Source organism: Herpailurus yagouaroundi, unplaced genomic scaffold (genome assembly GCF_014898765.1).
Source record: "Herpailurus yagouaroundi ecotype Mexico unplaced genomic scaffold, PumYag 196, whole genome shotgun sequence".
In the NCBI taxonomy this organism is placed as follows: domain Eukaryota; kingdom Metazoa; phylum Chordata; class Mammalia; order Carnivora; family Felidae; genus Herpailurus; species Herpailurus yagouaroundi.
The window spans coordinates 13391296-13413855 of NW_024412427.1; the positions used below are offsets into that span (position 1 = coordinate 13391296).

General features: G+C 51.1%; 2 protein-coding genes across 2 annotated transcripts in view; one reads left to right on the forward strand and one right to left on the reverse strand.

Annotated features, from left to right (window-relative positions):
• The window catches only part of XKR7 (XK related 7), a 29408-nt gene extending 26961 nt beyond the window's left edge, over positions 1–2447 (reverse strand). The window contains exon 1 of the mRNA XM_040447376.1: positions 1861–2447. Coding sequence (XP_040303310.1) covers positions 1861–2447 — 587 coding nt within the window. The remainder of the gene's footprint in view (positions 1–1860) is intronic.
• A 13060-nt stretch (positions 2448–15507) lies between these two features.
• On the forward strand, positions 15508–21982 carry PDRG1 (p53 and DNA damage regulated 1). Its single transcript, XM_040447380.1, has 5 exons — positions 15508–15694; positions 17316–17391; positions 18391–18465; positions 20378–20458; positions 21057–21982. The coding sequence occupies exons 1-5, from the start codon at positions 15608–15610 to the stop codon at positions 21137–21139; spliced, it is 402 nt and encodes a 133-aa protein (XP_040303314.1). The 5' UTR covers positions 15508–15607; the 3' UTR covers positions 21140–21982.
• Positions 21983–22560: the final 578 nt, after the last annotated feature.

Consider the following 22560-nt stretch of genomic DNA (forward strand, 5'->3'; position numbering starts at 1 on the left):
ATACTATACAAGCCAAACAAAACACGTTTGTATGCCATATTCAAACCTGGGGACATTAGTTTGTCATCCCTGGAGAATCATCTCATCCCAAGCCCCTCACTTTACATATGAGGGAGAGTGGAAATAGCCCTTTTATCTGAGAAGCCATGGAGCTCAATGGACCCTCAGCCATCTCCAAGTACTCTCCCTGAGACCCCCACCCCTACCCCATGGTCATTTTTTGCCCTGTTTGAGGGAATCTCAGTTTATGTTCAAGAAAGAAGTATTTGTTTCTTGTAAGTTGATTCTAAACAAGGGGAGGAGGGGGTTTGAGGTAGCCGGTGAGTTGAGGGGCAGCTGGCCCATTTTAGGCTAAAGGGAAAGGGGGATGAAGCTTTGGCTACCAAGAATAGGAAGTTGCCATTTCAGAATCTAAAAATATCTATCACCATCTGTCCACTCGGGCACAGAATGATAAATGCAGATTAGTTCCTGGATGTAGACATGAATATTTTTATGTGTCAAGCTAATAATAATAACACCACCTTGTGTGGCTAGAGCTCCACCTCCCTTTCCCCCCAGGGCAAGCTAAATGAAAAATACACACCATCTCAGCAAGGCGTGGATGGGGAAACCAAGGCAGAGAGAGACTCAGCAACACAACAAGGGTGACACAGCAAGTGAGCAGCTGGGACAAACCCTGGGAGTCCTGTTTCCAACCCTCAGCCCAGCACTGAATCTTCTGAGTTAGGCAGAACGTGTTAACAAGTAGCAGAATAAATATAACAACAGCAGTAATCACCCCTTACGTCTCTACAGTGACTTTGACTTTTTCCTTGATTTCCCTACATCTGTGATCATGACAATCTATTACATCCCTACAATATGTTACAGTCTGCAAGGCCTTCACACAGACTTTCTCTCACCCTGCCATCCCAACAGGTAATAAAATGGGATGGTAGACCAATGAGATGAGATAAGTAGGAATTCTCCCTCATTTCACAGGTGAGGAAACAGAGGCTTGGAGGGAGGTTTATCTAAGACCGTAAAGTGGGCAAGTTTATTCTGTCAGTGCACAGTAGAGCCTACGCTACCAGAGCGATTCTGATTCAAGGGGAACCCCAGGTTCAGAATTCCCCCTGTCTCCAATTAGCTCAGCTCAGCAGACAGCCTGGAAGTGGGCTGCTTGTACAAAGCCTCAGTTTTGTTTTACTGTCCTGGGATTAAAGGTCAGCTAGTGGCCATTTAATCTCAGATTCAAGATCTTAAATCCCCTTGGCCCTGTCGGGATAGGGGAGACAACTGGGGAAGTCCTAGAAAACAGAAGACAGCTTCTCAGCAGGGTCCAGCACACCCTTAACCAGAAGTCCAAAAAGTTTGGGCGGGATATTCATTTAGCTGCCTCAGACTGTTTCTCCTGGGAGGTTGGGAATGGACTGCAATTCCAAACTGAGAATCTTTGAGAGCAAGGAAGGACTTCTGAGATCTTTCCTAACCTGAGGCTTGGCACTCAGGCAGAGAAGAGTGGGTCAAGGCTGGAGGGAGCCCTGGGGCCCTGTTCCAAGCTTCCCTTTCATAACCCTTCAGCCCCTGGCCCTCCTTATTCACACCCCTGAGGATCACTTTTTCTCTCTTCTTGCCCCATCCCCTCCTCCCTCAATGGCCAGATCAGAGAGGATGGTACTGAGGTTGGTCAGTGTTTGAGGGTAGAGGGCAAGAGAAGCTGGCAGAGAAGAAATCAGAACTGCAATAGGGTGGGGCGGGGCGGAGGTCAGGACGCAAGGGGGACCTGAAGAGGTCAGAGCAGGGCTGGGGCGGCAGGGAGCCCCCTTGCCACCCCCACTCCTTGGGCTCAGCTCCCTCCACCTGCGCTTCTCCTACCTCCAGACCTGGCCGAGCTGCAGGAGGTGGACGAGGGTCTGCAGCAGCCAGACGCAGAGGCGGCAGCAGCGGCGGCGGTAGGCGCTGGCCGAGGAGGGCGCGGGCCCGGGACCCAGCTGGGGGCTGCCTTCTTTGGTCCGGAAGGCGGCGGCGCTGTCCTTGGTGCTGATGGAGGGCCCGCCGGTGCCGCTGTCCTTGGTGCTGACGGCGGGTCCCGGGGCTCCCGCGGGCTCCGAGTAGTCGTAGACGAACCAGCGGAAGCTGAGCAGCTGCACCACCAGCGAGGGCAGGAGCACGAATAGCAACGTGAGGCCAAAGTAGGTGCGCTGACCCTGCAGGTAGTAGGAGGCCGCCAGCCACAGGTCCGTGGCGCCGTCGGAGAAGAACACGAGCAACGCGCACAGCACCCAGCAGCAGTCTCGCAGCTCGTAGCGCGGCCCCGAGCCCCCCGCCCCGGTCACTCCAGGGCCCCCGGCCACCGCCGCCGCCGCCTCCCCGCGCCCGCCTGCACCACCCCGGGCTCCTCCAGCCGCCCCCTCCGGCCCCGGGCCGGCCGCGGCCGCCGCTCCATCCGACTTCGCGGCCATGTTGGTAGAGCAGGAGGCGGGGAGCGACTTCCGGGCGGCGGAGGGGGTGGGGTGCGGAGTGGGGAGGACCCTGTGCGGGAGGCTCCCGCCTTCTCGTCTTCCTCCTCTCCTCTTCTTCCTCCTCCCCTCTACTTCAATTATTCATTTCCCTCGGCGCCGCCCCCGTCCCTCCCCCACCCCGCCAGGGCTGTGGCCGGATGGGGGCAGTTCCCCTGGGAATGGAGAGGGGGAAGGGAGTGGAGAGCATCCCAGGTCATCCTCTCCTTCCTTCCTCAGAGGCGTGGGGCCCCAGCCACAGGCTTTCTGCCTCTCTCCCACCCCACTGCACTTCCTTATTTCCTCTTTTCTTCACCGCCTCCCTCTCCATCCTCTCCTCTTCCATTTATCCTCTGTTTACCTTGGTGCCTTAGGTCTGAGGAGAGTAGAGGACCAGTGATTTGGAAGCAAGGGAGTGCCTAGGCAGGAACGTCAGTAACTCTTTAGCAATCACTGGATGCTAACAAGCCACTTCCTAGTTTCCAGAGTGTTCACATATTGTTCCATTCCCATATTTGATCTTGAAGGGTCCCTTTTCTTATTGTCTTTGAATCTGAGAAAATTGCAGCTCTGAGAGTTGTTTTCTTTTCCCCACTCTCCCCTTTCCCTCCCTCAGGGAATGCCTTCAACTGGCTACAGCCCTAGCAGAGTAGGGGCAGGGAAGGGGGCAACATCAGAGGGAAGGGAATGGGAGGAAACACCAGGTGGAGGGAAGAGACAGTGCAAAGGCTTGCAGGCCTGAGATTGGAGGGCATATTGTCAAGAAAGTCTGGACCACAGATCCAGGGAGGTGCAAAGCTTGGAAAGATGGGGCTGGAGAATTCTGAGGAATGAGATCCTAAAAGTCCAGAAGATATACTTTATCCAAGATGCAATGGGAAACCACCGCAAAATTTGAGCAGGAGACAAATGCAATCAAGTCAAGATTTGGAAAGAAGCCCTTGCAGCCAGAGAAGCGAAGTAACTTGGGGGTGGAGAAGCCAAAGAGAGAATATAACAGTAATCTAGGAGAGGAGGTAGGGTTGCTCATACATCCCGGATACCCCCCCACACACACCCCCAACCCCTTTGCTCAAATTGGATATATCAGGATATACAAACACTCATGTAGCAGTTTCTCTTTGCCTGAGACACCAGAATCACTGTACAATTACTAACTCATTTTATCTTCACAATTTGTGAGGTAGTTTACATTTTGTCTTCCCATTTTACAGATGAAGAAATTGAGTCACAGAGAAGTTAATTCATTTCTTCAGAGTCACACAGTTACTAAGTGCTAGAGACAAAGTCAAGCCATCATCTGGCTCCAGAGTAGGCTTTGCTATCTCCCAAGGTGGGAGGGAGGGTTGAGGACCACCCTGCCTCGGAGTAGCTGGGAAGGGAAGATGGAGGGCAAACAACTGCCCTGGGTCAGCAAGGAGCAGCCATCTGCAGTCCTGCAACCCAGCAGCCCTTTTGTGTCCAGGGACTGTTTTGGTCCCAGCAATGCTCAGGAGGTTGGAGTGCCAGCTGTGGCCCAAAGCTGGAAACAGAAAAGGAAGAGTTAGGGATTAAAGGAGTTTTCCAGGCTGGATTCAAAGCTAGTAGTCTCTATCCACAGGCATGTGTAGACTAGTGGGAGTTTTTGTGGGTTGGGCTGGAGGGGAGTCTGAATCCCAATGTGATTTAGGCAGGAACAATATCTTTTCCTTTTTTCTCTGTTTACAGCCCTAGGCAGGGAGACTCATGGAGTGCACAGAGCCCTGGGCAGAGCGAAGCTCTGACCTTGGACCCCGTAATGGCCCTGGGCCGGTTCTGTGTGTGTCTGGATCTCTACCTTCTCATGGGTACCTGGATGGGGCTTCACAGTTAGGTTCTGACCTCTGGGCCCCACCACAACAGAGGCAGCTCTGTACCTCCCATGCCTTTCTACATCCTCATATAAACCTGTTCAAACAGGCAGTAGAAGATATACTTTTATGTCTGAGGCCCTAGAGCCAGGGAACCTGGGTTTGAAACCTACTCACCCCTTCCTGACTCTACGACCTTGGGCAAGTCACTCAATTTCTCTTAGCTTCAGGGGGGAAAAAAGCAAAATGGGGAAGGGCAACCAGTGTTTTCCTCCTGGAACTGTGGTGAGGAGAATTAATGCTAATTATTAGCTTAGGGTGATGCCTTCCACAGGAAGCCCTCCCGGATCTCCCACCCAGTTGTGCCATGCTCCTTATCCTTCAGAGAAATTTCCCTGATGCTCCCCTGTTATGAACTTCCATGACGTGTTAGTCCGATTTATCCTTTTATGTTTGCCTGTTTGGAATTTCCTGACAGCTCCGTGAGAGTTGAGACAATTCATCTATTTTTTTCACCGACAAACTGCAGAGTGCCCAGTGCTGTCCCTGGCACCCAATAGGTATTTGATAAACATCATTGAAGGAATGAGTGAGTGATCAACTCTATGAAGTAAGTTCTGTTGTTCTCTGTAATTTATAAACCAGATAACTGATTCACACAAGGGCGGTGCCCTACAGAATTATCAATCCATTCTGTGTATCAGGAGTTGTGCTAAGAAGTTATGGTTATGACTATATGTTGCCCTCAAACTGCGCCCCCTTTTTTTTTTGCGTGAGGAAACTGGAACCCTTGGAGGTGCCGTCACTTGCCCAAAGCCATTAGTTAGGGAGTAGCAGAGTTGGCATTCAAGAACGCTAGTTCAGGCCACTGGAGAGGTGACAGAAGAAGGATCTGATGGGATGTCTGAAGTGTGGGCCAGGTGGGAGTGACCCACCTACCAATGGTACTTAGAGGGGACCCTGACCCGAATGGTTTGGACTGGCGTGTTCTGAGTGGTCTGAAATCAAAGATCAGGGATTCATACTAAGACTAATAAGGGAGTAAGGGAATGGTGTTTTAGTGGAAGGGGTGTGTCAGTGTGTGTGGTGGGGGGCAGGTGTGGCACAGAACAGCTTGAGCAAAGGCCCTGCAGTGGGACTGAGTCAGGCTCATACAAGGGCTGAGGAGAGGCTGGATGTGGCTAGTGTAGAAGGAGAAGGTGGACCACAGCTGTTTAGAACTGGACAGGCCCTGAGATCTGATCCAGCTCCCCAAGCCCCTCTTTCATTTTACAGATGGGGACACTGAGACCCAGAGAGAAGTCCCACATCTAGCAAGGGGCAGAAGCAAATCTGGGAGCCTTTCCTTAGGTCCCTAGGTCATGGTCTCTGGGCTTTGGTGGGAATCTGAAGAATCACTCTTGGGGAACAGTCCTTATCACATTTTTCTGATTAGCTCAAAACTCAGTCCGTGCCTACCGCACCCTCTGATTGGAGCAGCTTCTAGTAATATTCCTGTTTTTCTTGTGTAAACTATGCACAAGATAATTGGCACGGCATTGTTTATAGCAGCAAATATTGGGAATGACCCAAATGCCCATCAGTTGGGGACTGGTTAAATAAATCATGGACTTTCTGACAACAGAATGACATGTGGCCGTAAGGGAGGCAATGAAGCTTTCCATCTCCTAATACAGAGAGGTCTCCATGGGGACATGCAAGGGACAGAAAGGGGGTGAAGCTGAGTGAAAATGAGGAGAATAATCTATTTATTGTATATGCATAAAGAAACTTTGGAAGTCTATATAAGAACATGAGATTACTAAAGAAGGCAGAAGGGGAACAGGATGGGAGAGGGAGACTTCATTATATGCCCATTTATAATTTTTTTGGAATCACGTGAGTGTATTTACCTATTAATAAAATAAAATAATAATGAGGACAGCTGCTACTCAGCGATTGCTGAATGTTGTCTTATGGGAATAGGCGGTCAGCATGGTCAGATTTTCTAATTACTCAAGAGAAACCAGAAATCTGGATTTTATTGTAAAATCTCTTGATTTTTAAATGTTGGCTCCATTTTTGCTCAAACACTTTTCAGGCCAAGTAAATAGGTCAGTGGGTCAGACACGGCCTGAGGGCCACCAGTTTCAGCCTCTAATGGCTTCCTGCTCCCAAAGCTGGAGTTCTCAGCACCCCAGGGCCCCACCCCCATGTGGGCAGCAGAGGACAGAGAAGCGCTGTCATGCCCCTTGTCCTGCCCCTCTCCTGGCACCCTCATGCCCTTGCCCCTTGGGGATGTGACATTTGGGGCTTTTAACTCAAGATCTGGAAGGCAGAGAGGGGTTATGAACTCTCAGATAATTCCCTCCCCCGGGGCCCTGCAGGCTTCGAAGCCCAGCTGCTTCCTGCTGCCCACCCATCTGTCAATGGGAGGTGGGGACCGGAGTGAGGCTGGCAGTGATGGGGGTGGGCAGGAGTCCCCGTGCTGAGCCTCAGATCACTGGGCTCTGTCCAGACTCAGAATCCAAAAGGAAAAATCTAGAGGTTGTGAGAAAAGGAAAACATGGGCTTGGCTGCACCTACTTGGTGTATGCTGAGCTAATTCACCAAATTACGAAACGCCGGAACTAGAAGGGCCCTAAGGGACCATGTCATCCAACTCCTTCAGTGCACAGATGGGGAGACCAATCTCTGCTCCCTATCCACTGCCCCAGGCCATGGCTCTGTCACCTCTCTCCTGGACAACTGGATCACACCAGCCTCCTCCCTGGGCTCCCCACAGCCCCTCTTTTGCTCTTAATGTTCAATCTCCACCCTTAGCCAGAGGGGCCTTTTTGAAAAAGAAATCTGATCAGGTTCCATGTCTGCTCAAAACCGTCTGAATATTTCCTTCCTCACTTTGAGCCAATGTCCTCAACCCTGACTATAATCTCTCTCCTGTTCTCCTCTCTGACCTCACCTCCTTCTGTCTTTCCCTCCCTTGTTCTGTTCCAGCCACTGATTCTGCTCTTCTCTTCCCATGCCAACCTAATCCGTCCTGCCTGGCTTTACTCCTGCAACTCCCCCAGGAATTCACAGGCCTCCATCTTTCTCTTCTTTAAAAGGTTGCCTCTTCAGAGGGGTTTTCCTAGTAATTTTCCCCTGACACTCCATCCCCTTACCTGCCTTATTTTTCATCCGAAGCATGTATCACTACATGATGTTATAATATGTGCTTGTTTCTGGTCTAGGATATAAGATCTGTGGAGGCAGCAGTCATGCCTACATTGCTCACCACTGTGTCTTCTGCACTTAGTGGAACTTGGCACACAGATGTGTAGTGATCCCAAGCCAGCTGACATGAAAGGGCACAGGTGTCTAATTCAGGCGACAGCCAGTCCTGAGTCTGCCAGTTACCTGCTTAGGTGACCTTGAGCAAGTTACCTCACTTCTCTTCTCTGGGCCTCAGTTTCCTCACCTGTAAACCGAGGAAGTCACTTTGGATTCAACAATCCTGGAGTCCTCTTCTCTGGGCTCAGTTTCCTCATTTGTAAAACAAGGAAGTCACTTTCGATTTAACAATCCTGGAATGTTTTCCCTGTTTTGCTGTCACTTTCTTCCCTATAGAATCTGAAAGTCCTTTAAACAAACATAAGTGTGTGTGTGTGTGTGTGTGTGTGTGTGTGTGTGTGTGTGTGTTATCGGTGCATATTTCAGGGCCCTTGTTCCTTTTCATGGCATCACAGCACCCCATTGCATGGATGTACCACAATCTACTTCTCCAAGCCCCTAAATAACGGGCAGTTAGGTTGTCCCCAGCCTGTTGTAATAATCCATTAATGAATAATTTTGTGGACGCATTATTTTGGATATCTGTAGAATCAATCCACTTGCTGACGGAATGGTCTGTGTGTTTATAATTTAGATAGAGGCTTCTACAGAGAATACGGCAGTTTATCCTTCACATACTGGCATTGAGTAAAAGTGCTGTCAGGGGGCTTTGAAAATGGACTGCAATACATCCTCAAGACTCCCTGCATATGAGGAAATCACTCCGCCTTGCTAAGCCTGTTTCCTCTTCAGTAAAATGAGTATCCTACTTCGTGATGTGTGGTAGTAAGGATCAAACGAGATTTTTCCTGGCACACAGTAGGGCCTCTATAAAGATAAGCCATTCCTCCTCTGTTTAATGTTATTATCTGCCCCTGGGCTGTGAGCTCTATGGGAACGAGGATCTTGTCTGCCTTGTTCCCTGGCAGAGGCACCTCCAGGCGAATGGAAGGTATCCAATAATTACTTACGGAGTGAATTAATCCACTTTTCAATGTCACCTTGCCCACCAGGCCCTCCATTATGACCTAGCTCCTGCTTACCCAGTTCAACTTCATTCCTTATCTCTCTCTCCCCTTCTCCTTGGGCTCCAGCCACACTGGCCTCTGCCAGGTTCCTTCCTGCCACAACGCCATTGGAACAATTTGTCTACCTCACCTTCACCCGTAGTCTGTCCTTTTGCTTGGTTTATTTTTACCCAGCCTTAGATCTTGGGTCAAATGTCACTTTTTATAGAAAGCTTTTTTTACTTCTACTCCCTGATTTAGGTTAAGGCACCCCTCTGTATTATCTTATTGGACTCTGAGCTTTTCATATGAGCCTTATTGCAGTTAGAAACGGTATATACATGAATGTTAATCTTATCCTTGTGACTGAAAGCTCGCCAGACTCAGGACTAGACCTGTCCTATTTTACCAGTGGGTCCCCAGGGCCTGGCACAGGGTAGGCACTCAATAACCATTGCCTTGAGTGACTGAGTGAGTGACAAGACCTATTTTACAGATGAGTTGAGCCTCTCATCTCCACCCAAGACAGGGGAAGTCTTGACTCCATGTTCCGCCCTATTTCCAGTGGAATGAGCATCTCCTGAAAGATTCTGGTTGGTGAAGAAGGAGAGGAGAGGGGAGAGAAACAGAGACAGACAGACGGACAGGACCCTTAATTTCCTCCAACATATGATTAGGTCATGGACACACTCAATCATTCAGTAGACCTCTCCTGGGGGTCCCAGGCACCTGATGGGAAGTCCATGGAGCCCCTAGCCCCAGTGGGCTCCATGGCTAGTGAGAAAGCCAAAACAGTGGCAAAAAACAAGCAGCCCCAAACAGGAAAGTGGTTGATGTCAGAAGAAAAGAAGGACCAAATTCCCTCTGGCAGACCTGGGGGAGAGCAACCTTTCTGGTGAATCAGGCGTGTGGGAGGAGGGTGTCTTCTAGGAGGAGAGACCTTCGGGGAAGAGTAAGCCCTCAACAAGTGGTGAAGGAAAGCAAAGGATATTCCAGGCAAAGGGCAGGGCCTGAGCAAAGGCAGAGAGGTGAGAAGGAGGGTGTTCAAGTGGGGGCGGGGGGGAGGACTAGCTTTCAAGAAGTGTGGGGGAAGATGAGGCCAAGGCTCCATGGCTAGTGAGAAAGCCAAAACAGTGGCAAATACCAAGCCCTTCTATACATGCCATTTTTTTTTTTTTTTTAATCTTTATAAATGTATTTTTTTTTTTGAGAGAGAGAGAGACAGAGCACGAGTGGGGGGAGGGGCAGAGAGAGAGGGAGCCACAGAATCCGAAGCAGGCTCCAGGCTCTGAGCTGGCAGCACAGAGCCCGACGCGTGGACCGAACCCACAAGCGGTGAGATCATGACCTGAGACGAAGTCGGATGTTTAACCGACTGAGCCACGCAGGCGCCCTCATGTCTGCGCTTTGTAACGGCCCCACGCTGGAAATCAGCCCATGTCCACCAATGGCAGCAGAATGGTTTCGTTGTGGTGTGATCCCACCAATGGAGCACCCTGCAGCATTGAAAGTAAGCGATCTACAACCACACACATAATAGAGATAAGCCTCATGAACAAAGTGTTGAGCAAAAGAAGTCAGACGCGAAAGAGCACACACTGTGACCTCCCATTTGTTTAAATTTCAAAAACAGACAAAATCAATGTCTGGTGTTAGAAGTCAGGGTGGTGGTTACTCTTAGGGTAGTTAGCGGTGGGGAGGCCTTGGAGGGGATCTCCCAGTTCTGTTGCTTGATCTGGTTATATAGGTGTGTTCAGTTTTGGAAAGTTCTTGAACTGTTGTCCACTTATGATTTGTGCCCATCTGTGTGTGTGTGTGTGACGACCTCATTAAGATTTTTTAAAAATACATAAACACACAAAACAACTACTTGCACTTTGTAAGAACCTCAAATATTTGAGGTGCCTGGCTGGCTCAATCAGAAGAGTGCAGCTCTTTTTTTTTTTTTTCTTTTTTAAAAAGTTTATTTAGGGGCGCCTGGGTGGCTCAGTCGGTTGGGCAGCCGACTTCAGCTCAGGTCATGATCTCACGGTCCGTGAGTTCGAGCCCCGCGTCGGGCTCTGTGCTGACAGCTCAGAGCCTGGAGCCTGTTTTGGGTTCTGTGTCTCCCTCTCTCTGCCCCTCCCCCGTTCATGCTGTGTCTCTCTCTGTCTCAAAAATAAATAAATGTTAAAAAAAAATTTTAAAGAAGAATCTATTCCTGCGATTTAAAATGAATAGATTTAGTATTAAAGATAGTCGTCACGGCCAGCTCAGGGAGGCCTGGAATGTTCTGGGCTTGCATTCTCTTTGAGGTCACTTAAGATTTTTCAAGTCAAGCCATGGGACCATCTGTTGCCTGATGAAATCGAGGCGAGGGGAGTAGGAAGACGGGTCCCCACCTGGTGTCCCCATCTGGCTTCATGACCTCAGGAAGGTCTCATCCCCTTTCTGGGCCTCAATATCTTCATCTGCCCTATGGGAATCAGGTTTCTGTGTTACTGGGGGATGTGGGAGGATGAAGTGAGGGCACAGAGGAGGAGGATCATATGAATATAAGGATTATTCTCTGGGTCAGGAGAGGAGAAGGAGTGGAGGCCTCCCCACCTCCTGCCAAGCCCACAAGGGCGCAAAGGAAGCGGAGGGAGGAGCTGGGGACCACCCGGGAGAGCAAACAGTCCATCTGGGGGACGGGCATGTTGTCAGCAGCTGGGAGGCCTGGCCCGGACTACTCACGGACCAGAGCCCATGGGGCAACCACCCAGGCTGCCTGGAGAATTGGGATATGGAGCAGACTTCTTGCTGCTCCCAGTCCCAGGGTAGCCACAGCCCTGTTGCCTCTCCAAGCCCTCATCACCACCCTCCCATTCCTAACGCCCACTCCCTGGACTGTAACCCTCCTCCCTTTTAGCCCATCCTATCCCCACCGCCAGAGAGGGCTTTCACAAAATACACCCAATCATGTCCCATACTTACTCAGAACCTTCCAGCAGCTTCTCACTGATCTGTGAGCAAAACCCGATCCCCTTACCTTAGCGACAAGCCCTGGCGGGATCTGCCATTCCCATCCCCCACCTCCAGTAGAGGGGTTACGAGCCTGGCCTCAGAGGGAATCTGCCTCGGTTAGAGTCCTGGCTCTTTTCTTCATTCGTTCGTTCATTCATTCATTCATTCATTCAAAAATGTCTATTCACCACCGACTGGGGGCCAGGTACTGTTCTGGGCATTTGGGATACGTCATTAACAAATGAGACAAAGATTCCTCCTCTTGTGAAACTTCCTTTCTAGCAGAGGGAGATGAACAACAAATATAAGGAAGTTAATTATATAACACCCTGGAAAGGGACAAATGCTAGGAAAAAAAGGAGAAAAAAGTAGAGCAGAGGAAGTTCATCAGGGGACAGGGAGGGGCAGTGCAGTGGAGTGGTTGGGGTAGGTCTTGCTGAGAAGGTGAAATTTAAGCAAAGACTTGAGCAAGTGAGAGGAGGAGACACGCAGATAGTAGGGCAGAGGGAAACAGTGGGGAGAGAGGTAGGAAATACCTCAGAGAGGCAGGGCAGCGCAGGCAGGGTCTTGTGGGTCTTGTTGAGGAGGCTTTTACTGAGTGAGATGGGAGTATTGGAGAGTTTTGACCATAGGGAGTGAGGAGGGCAGGGCAGGGAAGGAGGGGAAGCCGAGCAGGCCCAGCAGATGTCACGTGGATGGCAACTTCAGCCTGATCCCACGGGGGGACTGTGGAGTGCAAATTAGTCCTCGGAGTTACCCATCCGTACCCCCACGATCATCCCAGGTGAGGAAGGTGGGCTTTCATATCTCTACAATGATGGGTCATAGCTTAAGGGGAAGGTAAGTCACCCCAGGAGGCTCCAGCAGCCTGAGGGCAGTCCCCCCTAAGGGGAGAAGTAGGTGCTGCTCACTGGGCACATACCCAAAGGGGGTGCACAATAAAAGGGGACCCCAGGGGAACGGGTGTAGCTTTGCTCTTGTTGGCTCCAGCCTCCAAACACCGAAGTCCCAGCAGCCATGTCCCTTTTGCCTGGGCTAAAGATTGGGGGCATGCCCGATGTGACCAGGCAGGGTTTCTCTGGTTAGGGATCACCTGCCCACTCCTGAACCTCCACCCCAGGCTGCAGAGGGATCTATCCTCTGCAATATCCTCAGCTTGGGGCAGTCCAGGCTTCTGGGATCGGAACTGGGTTACCCTTGGGTTAGCTCTGCTCATCCTTGAACACTTTGGATTTGACAAAGTTCTGCTTCGTGTTGAGTCTACTCATTCATTCCGTAAACATTGGCTGAGTACCCACTGTGTGCCAGGCACCATTCTCAGTTCGGGATTGACAGCGGTGAGCAAGACAGATACAGTCTCCACCCTGGAGCTTACGTCTGGGGAGGGAGATGACCGGAGAAAAAGGTAGTATTTGAGTGCAGAGATGGGAGAAGCCCAGGAAGCTGTGTGCTCCTAGAGGAGACTCCTGACCCTTGGGAGGAGGTGACACCAGGCTGATAAGTAGGGGGTATGTGGCAGTGACAAAGGTGCAGGAGAAAATTAATCCAGGCTAATGGAGGAGGGAGCGCAAAGGCCATGATATCCCTCACCATTGCCTGGCCCCCCCCCCCCCCCCGCTATTTCCCAGTGCAGTGACCATCCTCTCCTACTTGGATGATTGTGGCAGCCTCCTCTTGGGTGTCCCACAGAGGGGCAGAGAAGCTGGGGTACTCAGTCACTAACTCCTCTCTTCTTGGTTAAGGGTCACGTCTCTGGGCCGTAACTCACCGGCATTCCCCCCACTCCACTCCGTGGGCAGAGAGAAGCAGGAAGCCACAGACGTGTGCGGCAGTGACTGCAGGTGACCTCCAGGAAGGGCTTTGCCCATCTGGGCCGGGCACCCACAGCCCCTTCTGTAGAACTCTTTGTTCCGTGCTCCTTCACCTTTCTGACCCCACCTCCTACTTTCTTCCCCTTGCTCATCCTGTTCTACCTACACTGGCCTCGCTATTCTTCCAGTTTACTAAATAAAGCCTCACCTCAGGGCCTTTGCATTTGCTATTCCCTCTGCCTGGAACACTTTTCCCCCAGATATTCACATGGCTCACCCCTCACCTATTCCACATTTCTGCTCCAATGCAACTGCCTCAGAGAAGCCCCCTGGCCACATTATTTCATATAGCCCCTCTATAATTTTTTTCCCCACCATCCTGCTCTGTTGTTCTCCATGGCGTTTATCACCACCTGATATATGATACATTTACTTGTTCGTGTGTTTATTGTTTGTCTCTCCTGTCAGACTGGAAGCTTTCTGAGGGCAAAGACCATGTCCGTTTTTTGCCCATGGTGGAATCCTTATAACGGGATCAGGGCAGTCAATAAATATTTGTGAAATAGATGGTTTTGGATATAAATGAAACATATGACTTCTCTCCCCAGGGGTGCTCTCTAAGGGCCAGTCACAGTCAGTTTGGGAGCCCACTTTAGCCCTTCCCCATCCAGGCTCATCTGGCAGGGGTCAAGGGTTAGCCTGGTCCAGCCCTCTTTGGGCCCCAAGGTGGAGGAGACCCAGTCCTGGGGTCTAGGCCCCAGGGATGCCTGGTAAGTCCTGTTTCTCCTTTGGCAAATGTCCCTCTTTCCTTTATAGGGCCTGTGCCTACGTTTCTGAACCAGAAGGTGTTTACACAAAACATCTTGGGTTTGGCGACAAATTCACCCTCAGTGAGGAATCCTTAATGAATCTTCTTTCCCCACACAGGGCAGCTGCAGGGAAAATTAGCCGTGCCTCTGGCACTTGAAGGAAGCCAAAGGCCAGGCAAAGAGGAGGTGGGGCTTCTGGGGCCACAATCTGGGGTGGGGGGAGTTTTTTCCCCCAGGATCCAAAGACAGTTGTGGTATGGAGACCAGAATGCTTCTAGACACACATTTGTTCCTCTCCTGGCCTCACTTTGCAGCTATGAAATGGGCGGTAATAACCTATCTGTACAAAAAATTGTGAAATTCAAGTGAGGCAAGGGACATTAAGGGGTTTGGTTACCAGGGGCCAAAGGAGAGAATGAAAAGCTGGCATCAGGGAGGCAGGAGGTCAGAATCCTAGGTCGGCTGTTGGCTGTGTAAGGTCCTCACTCCTCTCTGGGCCTCAGTTTTTCTCAGCTGTACAATGAGGGGTTCAGGCATGAAGATCTCTAGGGAACCTTCTAGTTCTGAGTGGCAGCCATGTTCCACCTGCCTGCCTTTTCTTGGACATCCTTCCAAAGCCTATGGCCCACACCGATTTGCTTTCTAACACTTACAGAGCTTCTTTTCTGAGCTGGCACTTCATTGTTCACTGCACATGGTTTTCCAGCCCCTTCCCTGGGTCTAGGTCAACTACTCTGAACATTGGGCCTGAGACAGGGGCTCGATGAATACTGGTGAAAGCTGAATTTTTAAAATGATGCCTACCTCCTTCTGATCCGGCAGAGACACAATGAGGGAGAATTTTGTTCACTCCCATTTTTATAAATTGGAAACTGAAGGTGTCAGAGATTAAATATAAGCCACTCTGACACATGGACCTTCTTCCTTCTTAGTGTTCCTGAAACAGGGGAAGAATGATTTTATTACTCCCAAACACCATAGTATGTAATTATATGTTTTGTCATGAATTGTCGGTGTTTCCCACTAGGATGACGTTGCATGAGGACAGAGACTGTGCTTCGTTCACTGCTGCGCCCTCAGCACCTAAAACTGCCTGGCGCCTAGTAGGTGCTCAACAAATAGAGAAAGACAGGCAGGTGGGTTCAAAGGCAGCGCTGCACGCTAGGCGCTCTGGGCCTGCAGGGGGCGTTCCAGTCCCGCCCCCAAAGCTAGGCCCGCCTCTCTCTCGAGTGTTGGAGCCTGCGCGACACAGTTCTTTTAACTGCGCATGCCCGCCGGAAGGCCTGCCCGGGCGGCGCTTGCGCGTGCGCCTGCGCAGCCGAAGCGGAGCCCGAACGGAATTTGAGCTGTGTCGCAGCCGAGCCGAGTGGAGTGGAGTCAGAGGTGGTGGGCATGCTTTCACCCGAGGCGGAACGGGTGCTTCGGTACCTGGTGGAGGTGGAAGAGCTCGCCGAGGAGGTGCTGGCGGACAAGCGACAGGTAGGAGGCCGGTCCGAGGCGCTGGGGCTGGGGTTCGGCGGTTGGGGCCTGGCGGCGACCGCCGTAAAGCCGCGCGCTGGGCGCGGAATCCGGCTCCAGCGAGGGCACGCAGTGGGCTGACCTGGGCTGGTGGGCTCACGGCTGTGACTACAGACGTGGGGCGGCGGTAAGGTAAGGTGGCCCAGACGCCTGTGATGGCGCCTCGCTTCACGCATTTATTAGCACGTGTTAAGTGGGCGCCTGCTCTGTGCCAGAGATTCCCTGTGCCCATCCTTTCTCCGTCCCTCGCCGTGCCCTCGGGATCCCGAGCCGTTACCTCTTTCGTAGGTTTACCTGAACATCTTTTTCAAAGGGCAGTTCCTGCTGCCTCGCCCCACTGACTGTGGGTGCTCTGCCTTGGCCAAGGCTCTCAGGGGACAAGAGAAAGAGAAAAGAGTGGTCCTGTGATTGGGCAGGTGGGGACGCTGGAGAAGTGGGGCCTTGGTCGTGGAGGGCCTCGTAGACCTGACCTGGAAGTCTGGGTCTTGGGTCTTGTGCTAATTTAAGCGTTGAGGGTTTGAAGGGAGTTGATGGGGGGAGGGAGGATGATGTAATTGGATTTAGGCTTTAAAAGAGTTCCTCTGGCTGGTGTGTGGAGCACAAAATATAGGGGGGCATGGGGGGTGGTCTGTGAGGAGCCACTGCCAAGGTTCAGGCAAGAGATGGGTTTGGCTCTAGCTGGTGGTGACGGAGACAAGCGAATGGGTCAGAGGTATATTTTGGGGCTTTAGTAGGCCTTGATGTGGTTACATATGGGGGTGAGGGAGTGGGAGGAGTGAAGAGTGATTCATGACTCGTCTCCAGTTAGAATAATTGGATGACTGGTCGGGTGTTTACTGAGAAGGGGAAGACTTGGATGAATAAGTGCCCATTAAATGAAACACTGCATCAGGGTGTGCTGGATGATAATAATAAAGAAGCGATTAAAATTTGCCGAGTACTTACTGTGTGTCAGGGACCATGTGAACTCATTTAGTTCCTGGCTCAACAACCTATGAGCTAAGTGCTATTCATATCTCCATTTCTCCGAAGGTGAAATTACACAGCTCGTGGCGGGCAACAGGATTCAAACCTGGGTATCGTGGCTCCAGAGCCAGCGCTCTCCAGAAGGATACCGTAGCGTCTCCTCGCTTCCTTAGTAGCTTTTGTGTTGTTAGCACTGTTTCAGTGCCCCCACCCCTGCTATTGCAGTCCAGGAATGTTGGCTTTCTCCTGATACTAGGTCAGCATCAGCCGAAGGGACTTGTCCAGGGAGCGGTTTCTACTGCCATGGTGATTCTGAAATGCTCTGCAGCTTGAGAACTAGCACCCCAGTGAATAATAAGTTATCCATTTAGTCAGTGAACTTTTCCCCAGCACCTTTCTCTGTGGGGACAGCACCTGCACGGAGCATTGTCTTTAAGGACCTGGAAACTGAATAGGAGAAGTACATTTGCACATCAGTGTGTTTTCAGCATGACATTGGAAGAAACCCAGGGACAATGCCTTGTGTCTGTTGAGTTTTAAAAGCCTCTGGTCTGTTGCAAGGTAATGGTTTGGGGCGAGAGGGAGCTGAGTTCCCTCCTACCCCTGTGCTTTGCAGATTGTGGATCTGGACACCAAAAGGAATCAGAACCGGGAGGGCCTGCGGGCTCTGCAGAAGGATCTCAGCCTCTCCGGTAAGTCAGGGTTTCATCACTGTGGCTCTGGAGCCCTGTTCTATCTTCCTTCTAAGGCTTTCAACTTATCTGTAACAAAGACAAGTCAGGAAGCCCCACGTGTGTGACACAGCCTGTGGAGATGAGGGAGAAAGTGTTGCAGGTCTGACACGGACTGTGGCTCAGGGTTTCAGCGGCTCATCTCCACGATGGAGGTTAGTTGCTGGCTCACTGATGGCACTAGGAAGGTGCCGGGTGGGGGTTATGGACACAGTGCAGTTCCTGCCCTTGTGCTCTTACAGATAAAACAGCATAAATACGTAATTGGAAGTTGTGAGAAAGCTGAGGAAGGAATTGGACATGAGGTGGGTGTTGGAGGAGGGGTTGAGGGCTTTTCAGATGAGGACAGGTGGGTAAGACAAAGTAAGCGGGGGGTGGGGGGGGGCATGTGATGTGGCTGGAAAGATGGGCAGAGGCCAGGCCCAGGGTTTAAAGTGCACCAGAAAGCCTAAAACCTGCTCATTGCTTCTCATCTCACCAGAGTAAAAGGCGGAGTCCTGTAAGACCGCCTGGAACTCTCCAACATCCTGTCCTCTCCTGTTCCCCCTCACTCATCGACTCCATTCACCCTGGTCTTGCTGTTCCTGTTTCCTCTGCGTTGCTCACTCTTTCCCCAGATGTCTGCAGGGCTCACACCCACTTTCTTCAAGTCTCTGCCCAGATGTCACATGATCATGGAGGTCTTCTCGGACCACCTGATACCAATGACAAGTTCGTCCCCTACTCTGACATTCCCCATCGTCTTACCCTGCTTTATTTTTCTGTGGAGTACTTAGACTTATCAGGGTCTGACAGGTCCTATCTTTGCTTATTTATTCTTTCTCCTCCACCGTAACATAAGCTCTGTGAGGGCAGAAACTCTGTGTCGTTCTACTGTGTTGTCAGCATCTCAGACAATGCCTGTCAAGAGTGTAGGTGCTCCAAAATATTTGTTGAAAGAGTGACCATTTGCCCTTTCAGAAGATGTGATGGTTTGCTTCGGGAACATGTTCATCAGGATGCCTCACCCTCAGACGAAGGAGATGATTGAGAAAGGTAAGGCCTTCTGGGGATGAGTCAGGGACACATCTCCCCCACCAGCCCCAATCGTAACCCAGAACTGAGTGAGAGTCAGGCTTTGGGTCATTTGAGGAGAGGCAGCTGTGTTACAGGGTTCAGGTAGGTGTGGGTTTGAGTCCCTGCTCTGCCACTCTGAGCTACTTCTCATCTCTAAAGGGGGGGACGCATCTCCGTAGCACACTTGTGAAGGTGGGATAAAACAGTATATGTACTTAGCCTAGTGCTTGTTTACCAGTGGGAAACAGTTTGTGCCACAAATACAAAAGACCCAACAAACCGAGGCTTCAGGAAACCTGGTTCTGTTTTTCTCCTCAGTAGTTGTCCAGAGGCAGGCAGTCCAGGACTGGCACTGCTGCTCACAGCAAGGTCACCCTCACGTGTTCTCGTGGTGGCGGTGTGGTCATTGCAGGCCTCGTGTCCTCATGCCAGGCTGCAGGAAAGGCAGAGGGCCTGCTCCGTGTATGGCCTTGCTTTCTGTTTCAAAGTAAGGCTGTCCTCCTTAGAGACTTCGGACATCTCGTTGGCCAGAACTAAGTCATGTGGCCACCCGTAGCTTCAAGGGAGCCTGGCAGAGTGAGCTCTTTATTTCTCAGGTCCCCTGTAGTAGAGACTGCATTGAAAATGGAGGTTTGGGGAGAGTGAGCCTCCGGGCTCTGCTGCAGCCTGAGCACTCAGCATGTACTCAGATCTTCATAGCCACGACCCTCGAGGCTCTTTGTAGGAGCATAACGGCAAAAAGTCAAGCTGCAAATGGGTCCTTGCCTGGGAAAAGGAAAGACTATGCATAGTTTTTTCTCTCCCGACCCTTGGAAAATGTATAGACCAAGAGGACCGGCAAGGTCGCCCGTCCCTGAAGGCAGAGTCTCCTTAGCGCTGTTGAAATAAAATTTTAGCAAAGGAGACTAGAACAGCTTAAAGAAGTTTCTGACTGCGCTTTTGAAAAATGTACACTAATACTATGGTTATAAAATTAAGAGTCGTCATTGCACTTGGGTGGTGGCCACAGTTCACTCAGGCTAAGCTTTCAGAGGGGGTTGCTTGCCTGGGTTCAGGATCTGGTCCTCAGCTGTCTTGGTCCACAGGTATGGTCTTGTCACCATACCTCGAGGGGTTCTGGGACATGATTGTCGCTGGTTCTCTGGGTCCTCCCAAGCTAACCAAGCCCCTGAGGGCCTAGCGTTGCTCGTTTACCAGGAGCACTAGAACCGCTGCCCAGGCCTTCTCCCCACTGGAAAGAATGAAAATCTGTGGGGAAGACAAACCAGCAGGTGGTCGTTTGGGTGACATTAGGCAGTGGTGTCACCAAACATTGTGGCGTCTACTTCTCATAATGCAGTGTGCCCTAAGGTATGAACAGTCTTGGCAAGATAACCTTTTCTGTTCACCAGGGTTAATTAGGTTAAGCCCGAGCATCGGGCTTGTCCATTGATCGTTTAGGTCACATGTTACCACAGTCCTGTTACCTAAAAACCCCTCGTATTGATGGAGTTAGGTTTGTAAAACTCCTTAGCCATGCTTTTCCTAACCATCTTCTTCACTCTGGTTTGATGTTTGAATTTTCTGTGATTTCATTGTGGGAGGGTGACCTAAAGTCCCATATTGCCTTCCCCACCCACTGAGCAGCCGAAGGTACTTTGCATATGAAAATAGGTCAGTGAACGGAGAGGCGAGTGCTCAGTCCTTTCCTGGGCTTACTCGACCATCTTGGGCAGATCGCATCCCTTCTCTAGGCTTCACTTCCTTCCTCAGTTGGTCTCTCAAGTCCCCTTCTTCCCGAATGCCAGGAGCCCTTGATCTCAAGGAGTGGGGGGAGAAGCGGAGGGCTTCTCCCTTTGGGTGGGTCTGTCTGTGGTGTAACCTCATCCTCTGCCCACCTCGTTTTTTTCAGATCAGGACCATCTGGATAAAGAAATAGAGAAACTCCGCAAACAACTTAAAGTGAAGGTCAACCGCCTCTTTGAGGCCCAAGGTATTGGCCTGGCGGGAAATGGAAACTAGGAAGAGAGAGGACTGTCAGCATGGACTTTGCAGAGCAGGGTGGAAGCCTCTCCCAGGCGGGCAAAGGCCTGGACAGCAAGCGAGCAGTGCTGAAGCTGTGGGCAGGGACAGTGGTTGTAGCTGCCCAGAGATGGAATGAACAAGGAAGGTCGTGGGGTCTTATTCCTGTCATGAGTCCTTTTCCAGGCACAAGGAACAGCCTGGGCTATCTCACAGGAAATCCTAGGCATGGTATAAGAAGCAGGATAGCTCTGACTCAGGGCACTCAGAGGGCCTCAGTCAGGTGGTTAAGGCCAGAGCTAAATTTCTGGGTAAACCTAACCCCTCCAGATTGGTCACGGGTCTGGCAGAAATCTGGAGGTTTCTGGGCAGCAGAGTCAGGTTCTTGGTGACTCCTGTGCCTTATCCAATGCATTGCAGAATTTGAGGCCCTTCCCTGTCAGACCTCAAGGCCAAGTGTTTGGCAACATGAATGCAGCATAAGCCCCTTTCCTGGGCCTGACTCCAGGGCCAGCAGGAGTTGGACAACAGGAGGCCCAACTAGCTGATGGATTGTTTTCTCCCTTTAGGCAAACCAGAGCTGAAGGGTTTTAACCTGAATCCCCTCAACCAGGATGAGCTTAAAGCTCTCAAGATCATTTTAAAAGGATGAAATTCAAGAATGAGATGGGGGACCTAGGACAGCATCCCCCCTGAGGTCATGGAGGACCCAGGACTCCAGCTTTGAAACCTGCAAGGACACGATCCACCCTGCTAGAAGATGGGCGTCTTTACACTTTAAGATGTAAAGAAGATCTGCCCCATGAAAAGCCTTTGTCTGGGAGGATTGGCTCTCCGTGATGGCAGGAGGGAGCCCTCAGCCTGCCAGTGTCTGCTGGGGCTGACTGCTGGGGCTGGATGGACACAAGGCCCATTGACAGGCCCTGGCAGCCACCAGTGCTGAGTGGGGGCAGCGCCTGTGGGGGTGTGAGAATGGCCACAACAGGCACTTTTAACAAGGGCCCCTGTTCAGATGGGCCCCGGACGTTGGGGAGCATCATTCCTGCATTCCTCTCCAGAAGAGAGGCATTCTCAAGCAGCATGTAGTGGAATTGGAATAAAGCAGGAGGCTCACAGGTGGTTTCTGAATGAAAGGCCGAATCAGTGTTTCGTAGTTCACCACAGCCATCTGTGGGCCAGACGCACCACTCCCCCAGCACCGCCTTCACTTTGACCCTTTTTTCCTGCTTGCCCCCAGAATGGAGCCCAGAGTGGGTGCTGCTTATCAAACTCTTGCACCTGTCTTTTAGTCAGGAAGGCCTTGCAGAGTCCCGCACCAGGGACGGGTGGGGGAGCTGCCTCTTCACGAGGCCCTCTGCCACCTCTGAAGGCGGGGCCTGGGTCAGCGCCACTCAGGGTTCCGGCCTGCCTTCGCTGGTCTCAGATCCTAATGTGCTGTGAGGCAGCACGCTGTCTGTCATGTCACTGAGAGCTTAATAAATGTTTCCTAAACGAATGAATAGTAGCTTCTGTTCTTTACCTCATTTGGTCCTTAATCGAGGCCACGCTGCCTTTAGGACGCCACCAGCCTTGAAATGCTAGCAGGACTAGACCGCCAGTACCAACACTAGTAACACGGAGCGGGCACGCCTCACCCGGTCCCCTCACTGCACTTGGCTCCAGCCGATGATCATGTGGGAACACAGGCTGGTATGTCCAGAGGTTACTTTTTTTTCAAGAGGAGCTAGAAATCTGGATTTTTAAACTGAATCTTCTGCCTTTTAAACATCACTAATACAGAAGAGTTTTAAAGACTTAGGTTTTGGCCAGCAAAATACCCTACATAAGCCAAATTTGGCCCCATACCTACAATTTTGCATCTTCCTGAGTTTTAAAAGTAGAATTACATTGTTTTCCCCATCATGGTCCTAAAGTGGGGAGGTAGAATTGGAAGCTAGATGTCCATCCATAGTAGACTAGTTAAAGGAGTCAACAGCTCCAGACGGGAATACGTTACACCTACAGTCAGGGATAAGGAAGTTTGCTGTGCACTGATTGGGAGCCAGTTCCAGGGTAGAGTAAGTGAGAAAAGCA

What these genes read in the sequence shown, in the direction of transcription:
- PDRG1 (XM_040447380.1), top strand. Translation starts at nt 15,608, where the DNA reads ATGCTTTCACCCGAGGCGGAACGGGTGCTTCGGTACCTGGTGGAGGTG. An exon ending in GAAGGATCTCAGCCTCTCCG is followed by an intron (nt 17,392 to 18,390) that starts GTAAGTCAGGGT and finishes TTGCCCTTTCAG; the next exon opens with AAGATGTGATGGTTTGCTTC. An exon ending in GAAGGAGATGATTGAGAAAG is followed by an intron (nt 18,466 to 20,377) that starts GTAAGGCCTTCT and finishes CGTTTTTTTCAG; the next exon opens with ATCAGGACCATCTGGATAAA.